General features: G+C 39.3%; 1 protein-coding gene across 4 annotated transcripts in view; it reads right to left on the bottom strand.

Moving 5' to 3' along the window:
• Positions 1 to 4,812: 4,812 nt before the first annotated feature.
• Positions 4,813 to 16,758, bottom strand: part of LOC134662770 (paired box protein Pax-6-like) — a 50,603-nt gene continuing 38,657 nt past the window's right edge. Inside the window, exons 4-6 of one of the 4 annotated variants that reach the window (XM_063519061.1) lie at positions 5,966 to 6,241; positions 5,679 to 5,863; positions 4,816 to 5,474 (exon numbers count right to left, since the gene is read on the bottom strand). In XM_063519061.1, coding sequence (XP_063375131.1) covers positions 4,908 to 5,474; positions 5,679 to 5,863; positions 5,966 to 6,241 — 1,028 coding nt within the window. In that variant the 3' untranslated portion in view covers positions 4,816 to 4,907. Of the gene's footprint in view, positions 5,475 to 5,678; positions 6,242 to 16,758 lie in introns of all 4 variants that reach the window. The other 3 variants (XM_063519062.1, XM_063519060.1, XM_063519059.1) reach the window with 3 other exon arrangements.

Genomic DNA, 16,758 nt, shown 5'->3' on the forward strand with positions numbered 1-16,758 from the left:
AAAGGAGCCATTAGACTGCACCATCAGATCAGCTATATGTTAGCATAATAATATTAATTATATATCATTGCATTGCCATCGGAACTACGGAAGCACGCCAAATTTCAGCTCACTTAGACGTCGAGAAGTGGATCAAATTTAAGTTACAAATCAATGAAACCTACATATTACTCTAATTATTACACAAAAAGTACTTAGTTAATATCTTTGTACTGCAATGTACCCATAATACATGCAGTCGGGTATAAGGTATTGCGTAGCTATATCAGCAGTGAATCCTGTTAATGAGGCTTTGTCCTCCGATCATGTTTTTGCTCTTTAGCCAGCTTTCACGGCCTGATTGCCGATATCCGGGATGGAACAAATCGGGACTTTTGTTAATAACAATGGGGAAAAAAGGATAATTGTCGTGCATGATATGACTGTAAAAGAGTTAAAATTATAAGGTGCTCACCTTTTGTTACCGCCGACGGCTGAGAATTCAGGTCAATACGGAATGTTTAAAAGGAAAAATAGATTGCCAGTGATTTCATTTCAATTAATTGTTTCCGCTTCTAACTTTTATAAAAAGCAAGGTAAGAAATATTAGTGGTATTCTTCTGGATTGACAGATAACTTCATCAAATTATAAATCAATAAATTCAACCCAGTAGTGAAATTAACCTGAAAAGCGCAGAACTAAATAAATTACCTATGTATGAAAATGTTGACTCCTAGATCCTCGAGATTAGAGTGTTTTAAAGATGCATTTTTGTGAAATTTTTGGCATACGGGTACCTATTTACTAAGGGTTGTCCAAATATTAATATAATCTCTGATGCAATTATTTTTTCACCTCAGCAACTCGAACAAGGGTACTTTGCTACTTAAAAACAGTGAGTAAAATCGCATTTTGCTCACTGAGTGAGACAAAATGAACAAAATGCGATTTTGCTCAATGTTTTTAAGTAACAAAGTACCCTTGTTCGAGCTGCTGAGGTGAAAACTTAATTGTTGGTATATCTTAAGAAAACATGAGTGAATAGAGGTAAGTAAGTGATGAAGGAATACATTTTTCGGGTTCTCTAATATGTTCTCACTGCTGAGGTGAAAAGTTTTGTGAACTACACGAGATCAAAGTTATTTACATCTCGTGCGCTTTTGAGTCCCTTACTACGCTCAAGATTCTAAATTAGATACTAGTATAGAATCTTTCGCTTGCACGGGACTCAAAATAAGAACTCGAAGAAATATCAAACTTTGATCTCTTGTTGTACAAATAACTATCTCAGTACCTATTTTTTAACCGACTTCCAAATCTAAAAGGAGGAGGTTATCAATTCGGTTGTATGTTTTTTATTTTTTTATGTTTGTTACTCCATATCTCCGTCATTGCTGGACCGATTTTGAAATTTTTTTTTTGATTGCATGTATATGCTTACAGATTGGTCCCGTTTTTATCAAAACCCAGTTCTGATGATGGGATCCATGAGGAATCGAGGGAACTCCTCAAATCTTAAAGGCATACATATAGTGATTTTTGTATTTTTATCAACAAATCAAGCATATACATTCAAAAAAGTGACATTTGATGAAGTGGAACTGCTGATGATGATCAGAACGGAACTCTTCAACGACGCATAGTACACGTTTGACGATTTGTCCTCTTCGTTATGTTTGTTAAGCAAGTTAAGTTTTTAAGCCACATTTTTGTCAAGCTCGAGTTCTGAAGATGGGATCCATGAGGAATCGAGGGAACTCCTCAAATCTTAAAGGCATGCATATAGAGATTTTTGTATTTTCATCAGAAAATCGAGCATTTTCATTAAAAACTATCGCATTTGATGCAGCGGAACTGCTGATGATGATCAGAACAAAACTCTTCAACGACGCATAGTTCACGTTTGGCGATTTGTCCTCTTCGTTATGTTTGTTAAGCAAGTTAAGTTTTTAAGCCACATCTTTGTCAAGCTCGAGTTCTGATGATGGGATCCATAAGGAATCGAGGGAACTCCTCAAATTTCAAAGGCATACATATAGTGATTGTTGTGTTTTTATCAACAAATCAAGCATATACATTCAAAAAAGTAATATTTGAGGAAGTGTAACTGCTGATGATGACCAGAACGAAACTCTTTAACGACGCATAGCTCGCGTTTGGCGATTATTCCTCTTCGTTATGTTTGTTAAGCAAGTTAGGTTTTTAAGCCATATTTATGTCAAGCTCTAGTTCTGAACATGGGATCCATGGGGAATCGAGGGAACTCCTCAAATCTTAAAGGCACACGTATAGAATTTTCTGTATTTTCATCATAAAATAAAGCATTAACATTAAAAACTGTCGCATTTGATGAACTGGAACTGCTGATGATGATCAGAACAGAACTCTTCAACGACGCATAGTACACGTTTGGTGATTTCGAATTTCGACTTTGACTTGGACTGGGACCCGGACTCGGATCCAGATCCGGACTCGTACCCGGATCCGGTTCGGACCCGGACCCGGACCTGAACTCGGACCTGGACTAGACCCGGACTCGGACTCGGACACAGACCCGGACCTTGACCCGGAAAACCACTATGATACCTAAACTAAATTAACCACTATGCTTACCTACCATAAAATGTAGGTATAAAGTATGATGAGGCCAAACCCCTCCTTCTCAAACCCCCGTACACCGCACCGCATATGCGCTGTTAAGTGGGTTAGGTTAGGTTTGAACTACTATCCTCACAGAACCGAACAAAAGTAGGTTAGGTTAGGTTAGAACTGCGAGCCTTACAGAAACGAAATGCTACTAGAAAAGTGGGTGGTTTTACCTCCTTTTCTACATAGCGCACCATCTACAATAATCTTTCACCGGGCCGCATAGAAGTCGGTTTTTTTTTCTTAAAAATTATTTGTTTATCACATGACTTCGATATTATATTACAGGTGGAAATCATATCGCATCTGCAGCAGTGTCGCTGCTGCCGCGTTCCTGCTGCAGTGATGCAGCAGCGGGAAATTGACGAAGGAGCGGGGATGAAGTTTCTCAGGTTGCTGTCGTGTCGTTTCCGCATTACCGTCACAATTAGAACCTTCATTCCGTTTATCCATTTTATCAGAGATATTGATAGTGATGTCGCTCGTTTACTGCTTCGGCACCGCTGCAACAGTAAGGGTAACATTCCATTACCGACCGCAGCTGCACTACTGGTACTGAACGCTTCGCTGTTACTGTCAATTTCCATAGTAAAATGAACAGTAGTGCAGCTGCGGTTGGAAATGGACTGTCACCTTTAAGGTACCGTTCGGATTCAGATTGAACTAGCGTTACTGCTGCAGCTTTATGGCGCGACATTACTGCAGACTGCATTACTGCCACCAATAATCAGACATCCCTCATTTGCGGGAGCAATGCAGTCGGCAACCATGCGCAGCAGTAAAAGTAGGTAATTCAAAACAAGCTAGTTTTAAATTTAAAGACATAGATAGTTGATTGATAACTGTTTTATCAAGCAAAGCAATGTTTGGCACAGCTGGCAATGTTGAACTTATTTACAGTGCATTTACATCGGCTTTCAATACTGCAATTCTATTTTTAGTGCTATAACTAGTCCTAAATTAATCTAACTAGGTTCATGTAACGATTCCATCAGCCGCTGATATTACCAGTGCCGTCAGTCAACGTAGACATTACTTGGAGGAGCCCAACAGAAGGGGTGGGATAAGGCCCTCTACTTTGCCTTAACCTTTTCGACGCTGTGTCAAACACAAAAACTGTCACGCCGACGCCACGTCACCGAAGTGTCAAAACTGAAATTGAACTTTATGCATATGCACGTAGGTCTATGTTGCTCTGTGGTCTGTGACCGATTAATCGGTCTTTGGCGTTGAACCTATGGTGCGGATATATCGGTCAAAAAATTGGCATCCGCAACATCCCTGTAGCCTAGTAAATTTTAGATAGGGACTAATTTTCTCAATAATTGTTATTCCCTCGGTATACTTACCACTTACCTATATTTCATTAAATAGTCGTAAGGGCATCTACGCGTTGGTTTCAGCTCCACGATGCCAGCTTGGGATGCTTCCAAATTTAATCACCGGAACATTGTTTTGTATACAGAAAGGTCTTACGAATAAAAAACAATATACTTCAACTTTTTTATTCGATTTCTCGTACTTACGTATGTAATTTGCTACTTCTCATACTGTACAAATATTAATTTTCTAAGAAATAAATAATTTACATATAGTGCCCGAAATGATTAGGTACAATATTTACAAAACAACACCCATTTCACTTCGGCCGCAAACATACCTGGCCGCATTTGCCCAAATATTCGTGTTGTATCTTTTAAAACGGAAGTGACCAGGCTATATTAGCGCAAATAAAATAACCAAGTGTGTTGCTGCCATTTCAGCATCAGGTTCCGTTACAACTACAATTCAACAGACAACGTATTAAATGTACATTTTTTTATAACAATATACAAGTTATGATACATTGATCATTTCGAGTAGGAATATATTAGGAACTTTGGTTTGCCTAAAACCGTGCCTTTACAATCCAAATGGCTGCTTTGGTAAGTATTCATAACAATCTGATGATATATAGCATCATGTCAACATTCCTATTGTGGATAAAAGATCTACTTTTTGTGCACAGTCATTCACTTGTATATAGGTATCTAAGTAATAATTACTTTCGAGCTTACTTGGCTACCTACAACAAATATTTACATCTTAATTCACATGGAATGTACATTTATAAAGAATGATAAAGACTATTATAACAATGTTTACAGGTCACATTCAAATCTTTAAAAGCCGTTAAAATGTTATCTTTTAATTTTTTCCGTTAATCAGTGGCGTTGCTTACGTATAAAGCTTATTTGTTGATATCTTCAATTGGAACCCTGTAATACTGAATAATGAGTCGTCAACGGTCGTGCTTGGTGAGTTGCAGAGGCAGATCGCTGGGCGGCGGCGGGCGCGGCCGCGCGGGGCTCCGCGAGCGCGACCGCGCCCTGCTGTTGCGTCTGTCAGCCTCATTTTCACTCTCGTCGTGCACATTGATCTCCTCGTCCGTGTCCGAATGCGACTCGTACCCGCGAGCTAGGTGTATCGACTGCGCCGCCAGTAACGCAGCCGCCGCCGAATGCGGGACGAGCGCTTTGAACGCGCTACTCTCTAGCCCAGGATGCGGTTTGAACGCACCGCTCTCGTACGTATGCTGCGACAGCGCTTTCAGTGCGTTGCTATCGAACTGAGCCTGGTGAGACAGAGCCTTCAGAGCCGTATCTTGATGGGAGAGTGACTTGAAAGCACTATTCTCGCCGCCCATCTGGGGCGTGTGATACGCGCGCGCGGGGGACAAAGAACGCGAACGGGAGCGGGAGGGGGACGGGGAGTGGGGCAGGCGGTGTGCGGGCGAGCCGCCACCGCGCTTGAGGAGATTCATGCGCTGATGGCGTCTCCACTTGGCTCGTCTGTTGGAAAACCAAACCTGTCAGTAACGGTAAATAAACATGATTAGTATTCTGTTCTCACTGATTTAACAAATATTCATGAATGTAAATCGATGTAAAATGATAGCTCTGATTTGATTAAGATATCTCTAGCTCGACATTATTACTATAAATTATTAATTCGCTGCTTGGTTTATGATTGAGGAATTTAATTTGTGGCTTAGGTATAGCGGTCTTGTTACCTGGACTCGCGCCTCCGACAATGACGTCTTGGAAGCGAGGCGTTCCCTCGTCGAGACGCACGGGTAATGAGATTTCTCGAATTCTTTTTCTAGTTCTTCAAGCTGGTCAGGACTGAAGGTGGTGCGATTTCTTCTAAACTTTGGTTGTTCTCCGTCAAGCGAACCGGAGTCATCGCCGTCGACATCTACGAGAAAGATAAGAATGTTGAGTATTGATTGCCACATCAAATTAACAGAAATAAGATTGCTTGTTTTTATCGCCCGGTACTTCCTTATTAAGAAATTACCTATTAGTCCTCGCCCGGATGAAGACAAGAAGCCCTGTTGCATGTCATGATGCGGTACCCCTGAAGGCGGCGGCACGCCGGGGGGTAGCGGCAGCGAGCCCGGGGGCCACACGCCGCCGCTGCCAGCCCAGGGGAAGGCGCCATAGGGTGGCGGTGCGGCGTACAGCCCGTAGCCAGCGGCCCGAGCGAACTCCGCCGCCGCACGCTCCGCGGCCCGGTTCCTCAGTATCCTGTTGATCGAGGACACGCTTGGAGCAGTTGCGTTGGTGCATACACCTGCGAAAATAATTAAAATTATAAAATTCAGCTCTAAACTGTTAGTATACCTGAAAATACAACGGCAATGGCGAAACCATGTACTCGAAATGAAAGATTGATTGGTCACAAAATGTTCCATGACTATTTACAAGTTTGAACTTAAAGCTAATAGTGATCATATCTAGCGGATTACCCAGATAGGTAGGTACATACTCCATTTTCTTTCAATAAATATGTTTTTTTTTATATCGACTGTTACGGCAATGCGCGATGAAGATATCAAAATTGTTTTACTTAGACAAGCCATACACAATATTTAACATACACTATCCTATAAATAGACATTTAGCGCAACGTAATATATATATATATACGTAAGATGAAAAAGTATTGCTATAATTCAACACCGCCATCGGCGTCGTCGTGCCAGGTTTGAACGACGTCAGGTTGGAAGAACGCATTGTTAATTACAAGAGTGACTGGGAGCGTTAAAACCGATGCGTCATTGGTCGCGTTTAAAACGGTCAGCCTGCCAGCATAGAATGTCGTAAGTATGTTGTACGCCAAGTACGCTTATGTTGTTCCTGACTAGTACCGCAGAATGGTTGGCCATTATAGAGTTTAATGCGTGCTCGGATCGCGTGCGCGCGCAGCCTTGCGAGAGCCATCCCATGTAATTTTCAGGAAACACTTCGAATAAGTGCCATAATTTAATCATAGCCTGGCCAACAATAATTGTCGTAGAATTTGTTGTTCAGCTACTGAACAATTGAGTCCAGTAGTCTTGCTGGCGCAATTTATTACAATTATTGGAAACCTGTATTGAAGGTTTATTTTTTATTTCGTGGGCCAGTGTCCATCAACTATTCCATTTACAATGCATTAAAAGAGATTACGAGTAGGTACTACTCAATTTCATTTTAGTTCCGATAGGTACCATGTTTCGTTTAATGTACCTGCAGGCATCTTATGTTAAACGCTGCCATTATGTCATGAGAAACATTAATTTAATGACGTGAGTGTGTGAATGTGTTTTTTTATTATGATTTTTGTGTTGATATCGATTAAATAACAGCCATCCATCGACTAATAATCAAATGATAATTTCAGGCGTTATCTTTAGTAACTGTGCGCACAGTCTGTTTGGTGTAGGTAGGTACCTAATTGTTTCCTTGAAGTTAAACTTTTCCGCTTACTCATTATTGCAGTCATAAATTGTCCATACTTTGAACAATTACGTCCACGAAGAATAATTGTAAATAATTTCTTAATGGACGCTCTTAACATGTCACATGTGAAACGTTTTAAAGACAACGCTAGTTAAAGGAAATTATCTATCTATCGGTAACTAAAAATTATACGCCTTGTCAAATGCTTGTCACGGAGAATAAATAGAAAAAATTATAGCTTCTAGATATGGACAATATTAATACAATGATTGGTGGTCTACAACAACGCGATGAAACAAATCGATTTAATGCTGTCACTGTTGGTAATGACGTGCTGTCTGAGAGTTGGCGGGCGTAGATGATACAAGCGAGCTGTTATAATTTACTCAAAATACAAAGCCTTGCATAGGAGGTATAATAGTAATGATCAGTTGCGGGGCTTCTCTCATTGTTAACACGTCTGAAGCACAAAGAGGTGCCCTCCACACAATTTGTTTGGTCCGTAATCGGCGCGGCGAGGCAGCGCGGCGTCAGCCGCCGCCCTTAGACGTCAGAAACCTGATGTGGCTGAGAATACATCTAATGGTGACCAGTCATCACTTACCAACCGAGATCTTTAATTATGTTGGGAGAAGCGTTTTGTAAAAAGAAAACGAACCGTTGAAAATCCGTTAAGGTTTTGTGGGAGCTCAGCGACGCGCCGCCTCTTTTAATCTAGTTCGATTTAGTTTTCTTTTGACTCACAAAAAGCCTTTATGAGTATGATCAAGAACAGTAATCAATTGGATATTACCGTAACTAGTTCGTAAAACTTATCAATAAGTAAAATTCTGACTCTAATCAATTGAAATAAAAAATACTATTCTGAATTATGTTCCAAATCCTGTCAGTGTAAATCAAACATGATTGGCAATGTACCTATATTAAATTGTAAATGGCAATCGGTTATAGAATGATCGGCGAGCGGTCAGATTTGGTATTTGTTTAGATCGAGATCATTAACGGAGTCAACGGTTGCAGGTGGGAATGAATGCGATATCTATAATTGTTCTTTTAATGATTTGAGCTCGAGCCCTGTTGCCTACATGCCCAGTCACGGTCATGCAATTTGTCTAAAGTCGTTTAATCATGATTAGTCACAATGGGCCCCGCTTCTATTAAAAGGTTTAGTTATTTTCAATAGAAGGAGCTAGTTATGTTCAGCGTTTAAATTCTTACAACGTTGACTTTTTGTACGTATCAGATCTAATAACGTGATAATGTTCGTACACATTATTGACTGTACACTTTATAATAAATATCAACATCGGCGGCAATGATTAGATGACACAATGGTGTATGTGTTTACATATTTTAATAATAAATAAATAAATAAATATTATAGGACATTTTTACACAAATTGACTAAGCCCCACGGTAAGCTCAAGAAGGCTTCTGTTGTGGGTACTCAGACAACGATAGATATAATATACAAATACTTAAATACATAGAAAACAACCATGACTCAGGAACAAATATCTGTGCTCATCACACAAATAAATGCCCTTACTGGGATTCGAACCCAGGACCGCGGCTTCCCAGGCAGGGTCACTACCCGCTAGGCCAGACCAGGGATGTTGCGGATGCCGATTTTTTGACATCCGCGGATGCGGATATTTAAAGGCTCACATCCGCGGATGCGGATGCGGATGCGGATGTCAAGATTAGGTACTTAGAAAACGTCAAATATTACATTTTTAGTATTTTTTTATTTAAAAACAAACGAAACGTTTAGTATTTGAGCAAGAATATAGGTGCGTTATATTTAATAAACAGTAACTTGGCCGACTTTTCTGGATCTAGACGATTTCGTTATAGGTAATGACGAAATTACCTAGCACTTACGCCGCCGCTAAGACGTTCCTGTACCGACTTGTTCGACATCCGCATCCGCATAAGCTCCGCATCGATTTTATGCGGATGCGGAGGATTTGAAAATAATGCGGAAGTTCCGCGGTTGCGGATGCGGATGCGGATGTTCGCAACATCCCTGGGCCAGACCGGTCGGTTTAAAGTTTTTCACTTTTGATTCAGTGAGTACTGTATATGGAAGAAAGAAAATTAGTTTAAAATTGTAAATGTTTCTGAGGCGCAGTGTTACCTGCCTAAAAGCGTGACATGTCCCGAGATAAGACGCTCCGGCGCCGTCGGCCGTGGAGTGTTTAATCGGGTTAATTTATCGATAATTGACGGAAAGCCTTTTTATTTGTATTGCCGGAAAGCAACAGTAATTGTCACGCCTTAAAAGATTTACGCCCGTTTCTAAATTGAGACATTAACAGTCGGATCTCGTGCCTAATGGTTTGGAATGAATTTGTTTGTTTGTTTTACTTAGACCGGTTTTTAAATAGAGACGGTTCGTCCAACTAAATTAAAGAAATGGAAAAAATGTGGACGGCTTAACCTGATCAAGTTAATTAGCCTCAAATATCTATAAAGCACAGTGAATTTGACGTTTTATTAGTTTTCTTGTGATGAGTCGTGAACTGGCTATTCAAGATCATTAAATTTTGATTTTATGTATTGATGGTAGCGTTCGATTAATGGGTGCTTTCTTTACGATTTGAAGTGATTCGATTAGAAATGTATCGAATAATTGACTGTGAGAGATTTGAAATGCGCGAGTGATATTATCCAAGGCGGAACTGTCTGGCCGCCCTGGAATCACGTCCGCGTCGAACAACACCACCAGTTAACGAGTGAGTGGCGTCACGTCGTCTAAATGAATTATTGTTGGCTTTATGGGGAGCATAAAACGATGAGATCGGAGGCAATCAAGCGGCACCCGCGGCGTGGCCCAAGTAAAAAGGTGTCCACGCCAGCAGGGGGCCGCTTGCAGCAACCGTTGCGCTAAACGCCTACACCCGCTTTCCTACAAATTTCAATTAGCAATGGCTAGATAACGTTACGACGTCTGATAAATAGCACTTTTACTAGGACTGTATCGTGCGGAAGTGGCACACGCTACCGTGAATATTTTTTTGTTAAAATGTAATCAATGTTATAATATTTGCGAAAGACTTAGGTACACCTCCGTATTAACGTAGTCCTCTATTTTCCTGTCTGGATATTAATATCATAGATTTTTTTTCACATTTCGTTACGTTTCACTTTTTAGATTTTTAAATTGTTCTTCGAGTGCTAACTCTTATCATTAATAATCAATAAATCAAAAAAAAGTCAAACAAAATGTCATAGCTATGATCCTATGATTAATATACTTATATAGTGATTCAAGAGAAAGGTTTATGTATAATTTGTTAACCCGTGCAAAGCCGGGGCGGGTCGCTAGTAAAGGTATAATATCTTGTCGGTATGCCAAATATACGTAAAACGTACACCGCGAGTTACGGGGGTATTTTGGCAGATAAAGCCTTGTTTATTCATACATTAAAAGTAGATCAAATAAAGCGCGTTGTAAAAGTCCCAAAAGCCAAGAGCGAGAGCAACGCGGCTCGGGCGCAACGTTGCGGTGCACTGCTGGGAACCAATTTAAAGCTGTAACAAATCAATAAATGTATCGATTTATTAGAAGCTGTGAGGCCATCGATTTGATTTTTGGACCGCACAATGGAAGCGAACGAGGCAAGACCTTGTTAGTAAATGTCAAAAAGCGCGTGAAAAAGTACTCCATCCCATTAGACACACCAATAGGAGGTCTGAGATTCTGGGCACAATTTAATCGATTCTGTTTATAGTCCTAAGATTTTTTGTTTATTTTAAAAACTCGATATTAAAATAAAATTAGTCGTTAAATAAAAAACAAAACCTTTTTGTACACCCACAAAAAGATCCCCAGCATGAGAGTCGTAAAAGTCTCGGCATCGATTCGCTAATTAATCGGCGCCAACGTTCGATTCGGGAATCGAACCCCTTAGCCGCTGGCCTACACCCAAGAATGCAATTAATCAAACTGCGGTCAGTAGCTAGAGCCTCGTAACGCCTCGTAAACCGATATCGATTTATTTAGTCGATAAGTTGCGCAAGCCATTGTCCAAAACTGCCTCGTCACGGTTAACAAAGGCGGTAGTGGGCAACTTATTAAAATTTAGACGGTTGCGATGAGCCGCTCTGTTTTGATAACCGCTCATCGGGCGCGTCTGTCTTAAGTGGATGCCTCGTTTTTAACAGAATCCTATTATATATTGGCATTTCTAAATATTAGTTTGGTGTTAAAGTGGACTTCTGAAGAAGGAAAAAAAGGATTTTTGAATGTTACCTTTTAATATTTTTCTTGGGTCGAGTAATTATAGATAGGTACATCTATAATTCTTAATAATAGCACTTGTTATGAAGATGTAGTCGAAAAAAAAATTGGGTGGCTACCGTGCCGCTACAGTTATGAAATGAAATTAATCAATTTTGGCTCGTTTCATAAACACGGCTGGGCACGAGCTCTTATCAAAAACCCGCATTGTACGTCAGGCCATTATGATATAAATTTAATTGAAATTCTATTTCGATCTTATTTTAAAAGTATTCCATACCATAGACTTATGACAATATCTATTATTTAGATAGGCTTTGGTGCAAATTATTGTTTATTTTTTTCTTCTAATCTATTTTAAGCAGATTGCAGAGAAGTAATTTGTTATAAAATCTAAAAGCGAAATATTAACGGCCCTTAATTATTTTTTAATAAATAATGCAGATTATTTTATAAGATTAAGGCCAGATTTAATAACGGATTTAACGAAACTATATAAAGTATTAACTTGATATATTACATTCGGATGGCGACTGCAACAGGATTAGGTACTGTTGCAACGTTACTGGCGGCCTAGCCAAGGTGACAATCGCTATCGCTTCTCCATTGAATCATTTTGTGTCTCCCTATCACTATCACTCTTCTATATTAGTGCGACAGTGACAGTTGCGTTTCGATCGCTACGGAGCGTAAGCGATTGGCATGTTGGCTACGCGGCCTGTTGCATTAACTCGAGCGATGCCACTGTCAATAATTTCCTAGATACATTGCGTTGATGTCCTTGCCGTATATTATATAATTACTGTCACGACTAGAACGTATAATCCTTCTCTCATTTTATCAAGGATATTGACAGTAACGTCGCCGCTGTCAACGCTAACAGTAACATTGCTACAATATTAACTATAAAACTCCTGTAAGACTCGAACATATTAAGACACATACATACACATACACACATTATTTAAATATTCGAGATATTATTATGTCGAGCCTCTATTTGACTTAATAATACGTGAATGACGCGTTTAAAATCATTTTAATATATTTTAACAGTGCTACAGTAACTATATTGCTTACCTACAGCTTTACTTACAAAATAGAGACTGCTAAATTTTTAAAGAAACTCTGAAACTTGAAAATTAACTGTACCATCAGGCGGCCCGTATGCTTGTTTGCCACCGATGTGGTATAAAAAAAAACAAGGATGATAACAGTTACTGTAACCAAGGTAAGTACTTAAGTACTAAAATAATAATTAAAAATAATAACCACGGGTTGCACTCAGGGAGTGCCGGCTGAAGTGAAAACACAACTATTGCAAAATGTCTGCAGCACTATGTAATTGAGGTTAAAGCCATCTAGCGTTATTTCGTCGCATTACTTGAAACCCCTAAGCATATCACTGTTAGTACTCGAGTTATATTAATACCAGTTGGAGGGAAACTCACTAGATGGCATTTAATTCAATAAAGAAAAACTCAAGTAACAGTTTTTAGATCAGGTCACGGGTCCGTCTTACGTCTCACGTGACACCTGTTACGAGTTGAACATTTTTTCCCCATCACAAAAAGTGCACAGCGCAGTTTTCACTTCAATAAAACTATCAAATGTTTAATATCACTTCTATTCTGTGCATCTTCTTAATTCAATGAGAGTTTACGGCTAAGCAGCAGCAGGTGGTCCGCCCGGTCAACACGCTTTGATACACCGAAACCGTAGTCGGATATAATGGAATCAATCATAACTACATCGCGGCCACTGGCAAGCGTGAGCGCGACTTGTAGATGCAATGAAAATTTTCTAGTTGTTTCTTTTTAGAAATAAATATATTGTGCACCAATCGCAAACCTACAGGTATACTGCTAAAGAAAACGGAGGTATATTTTAGGGATCACTACCCAAAGGACGACAGTTTTCCCGTGTTTTTTTTGTGTTTTACAATTTTTTTATTCGTAAGATGTTTTCTTTCTTTTTAGGCCAATGGTTAAAATAATGAGCATAAAATTGTAAAAAATTATATATCTCTAGAACACTTTTAAAAATACGTATATAAGTACCCCACTGAAATAAAGTATCAGTAGGTACAAAATGTTAGTTTTGTTCACTACTTCGTAGGTACATAATAAGCGTCTTATTTCATATAATTATTTTTTGTAATACATTATTGCACTAGACGTAGGCTCTCGGGGCTTATACACCCTTAAAATAATCCACTTTTTTGTACAATAAAAGCGACAACAAAGTTTTTTTTATTCTCGACTAGCCCATCGGCAACACAATAACATTCACAAATGACTAAGCTACGAGTACATAGTTTAGAAAATGAATGTGTCATATCAGGCATTACATTCAAATTTATTATGTTCAATTGATATCGGTACTTTTATTTAGGGAGGTATATAGGTATTATTTTATCGTAACGCGTTTAAAGACAACGATATTGATACGTATAATGATTATCTGTTAGGTTCACGAAAGTGACGACACCTGTCAGATATATGGCCTACATTTAAAATATAACTGTAAACCAACTAAAAGCGGACGTTTTTCACTAAATATTCGGACGTTTACAGCAAATATGTGAGCATTTAAGCAAAACTGCCCACGAGATCGCGTGAGCTTGGCAGGCAACGCAAGGGCACACTGCTCACCGCACTGACCAATTATTTTAAATACATTTCAACAAATGACGATAATGTCTCTGCCGACCACAAAGATAAGAACAAAAACATGGAGAATAAAAGCACTCGCTGAACAATTGTTCGCCCTGTCCATAACAACTTGTTCACATTTTTCAACCGATCATTAACTGGATACGTGTTTATTATTTACTCTAAGGATTCTGTATAAAACTTACTGTATATTTTTACAGTTTAAAGTAGTTTCAATGTTAGTATTATTTCATTTAAAACGGTCTTTCATCGATCGACTTCAATAACATTCCCATATATGAATAATCATAATCAACTCAAATATAAATATCTGCCTTCCTGTAGCATACTTCGGTGAATTAAGTAATAAAATTGAATGTGCAAACAGTCCTTTCGAAATCGATATTGTATATAAAACTCTTGTAAATAAAGTTGGTTTTATATCGATGTTTACCTGATCATGGCCCCAAGTTACGGCACCCCCTGTAGATTTAATGACTGTGAACCAATTTAACAAGTTGGTTGAGCACAGTGTTTCCCATCGAGAGCGTTATCGTCGCCTAATCCGGTCCCCAGTGATATCGTAAACCAGAAGTGGTCTTGTAAGCGAAACCCGTTTCACAGCCGATCACGCACTCGCACTCACTCTTGCTAATTTAAAAGGCTATAAGTGCGTATTAATTTGAATTTAGTCGAGTTGCTTTAAACTGGATGCATTTTGCGATTCTATGCAGTGCTAGGCAAAACACGAAGGCGAAACGTTCGAGTTGCAAGAGGTACTCTTTAGCGCTTCAGCTAACAAGCCATATTTAACTTTAAAAAGGATGGCATACGACTAAATATTGATTGTCAGGGGTGAGCATATAGGGCGTTGTAGAATTGCTCGCGTTCCACGTCACGCATGGCGCGAAGGTGTCGCGGGAGTAATTATCGCAATTGGCTCGTTGGCCTCCAAGCAGAGACGCCCATCGCTCGCTGCAATACCAATCTGCGCATCTATTTATGGTAATTGTAATGTTGATACATTAAATACAATTAATTCTGGTTGCGTTTTTCTTTGCGCAATAAGTTGTGAGACTTGTGAGTCCATTGCGGAACCATTCACGTGTGTTTTATTTTAGAAATAGTTATTCTAAAAATTACATATGTAACTCTGTACCTACTACATAAATTATATTTAACTTTTTTCCTAATCGTAATTTACCTGTACTAGCAATTAAGTTAAATTTTCAGAAGATAAATAGTTAATCAGTACTTTACCTACTTCCCAATATGTAAGTCATATAACATACAGTCAAGTCAGTTTTACAGTTTTGTGTATAACTACCAAGTTTTGTGTTCCTACTTACAATACCTTTATTTTTTTGTGTTATGATGAATGATTAAATTACCTAACCTTACTTATGTAACGACAACAACCAAGTCTATGTGCACATAGATGCGTAAATCCAACACATATCGTGTTACCGACATACTATCCGTTACCCATAAGCCATTCACGAAACTGTCCGACTTGGGGGTTTCACTTCAATGGCTTCACTTATTCACCCCCAAAAACGTTGTCATGAATCTACTAAAGTTCATTAATCATTACTCAAATAAGCAGATCCGTTAATCGGATATAAAGTTACTGCGTAAGAGGTTCTGTGCTTCCTACCTAATGGCGGCGGTCGACCTTTACACCGGCTTAACTTTTACTGATACAACTATATGCCCAGTGTGCCGTTTTGTCCAATTAGATTTACAACCTAAGCGATTAGCGAGCGTAAGTACGCCCTCGTAATTATTTACTTCTTTCGGTTAGTTATTATTTTCTGCCTAAGCTGTATTGTGCACCACACTTTAACCCTAATTTGCCAAAAAACGTAGAGGATCGTGAGTTCAAGCCTCCTCGAAGCCCAATAGTACTAATGATCCTGTTTCAGAAAAAAAATGCAAGAAGACTGTCAAAGGTATTAATGTAGCCACCTGTGTCCCGTTGTCAACTTGTACACTTCACTAACCCGGGGTTAACCGGTTAAACCTGTAGTTACCATGGTCACCAGTACAATTTGACCGGCTGCCGGTTTAACCCGTTAAACCCGGGTTAGTAGGATGGTGCAAGTGGCGCTTAAGGGTTACTAAAACATAAGCATCGTCGCAGGCATGGGATCATACAAAATAGATATGAAATAGTCTATGTTGATTCCATGGATCTTTTAATGTATCGATACTCGGACTACTGCGCAGAAGCTCGCGCACGCAACGAGCAGCTGCTCTCCACCCAACGGGTATTACGTACAGTCACCTGCAATAATATGTTACTCTTCGGAGGCCGCAAAAATCTGTGACACGCTCTTATGGCTCTACAAATAAGAACGTGTGAGATATTCTTTCGGCCTTCGTTGTGTAACATATTATTGCAGGTGACTGTACTTATAATAAACGCATGAACGCAAACGAGCGACTTGCGTTGCATACTGTATG

The sequence above is a fragment of the Cydia amplana genome, chromosome 3 (genome assembly GCF_948474715.1).
Source record: "Cydia amplana chromosome 3, ilCydAmpl1.1, whole genome shotgun sequence".
NCBI lineage: Eukaryota > Metazoa > Arthropoda > Insecta > Lepidoptera > Tortricidae > Cydia > Cydia amplana.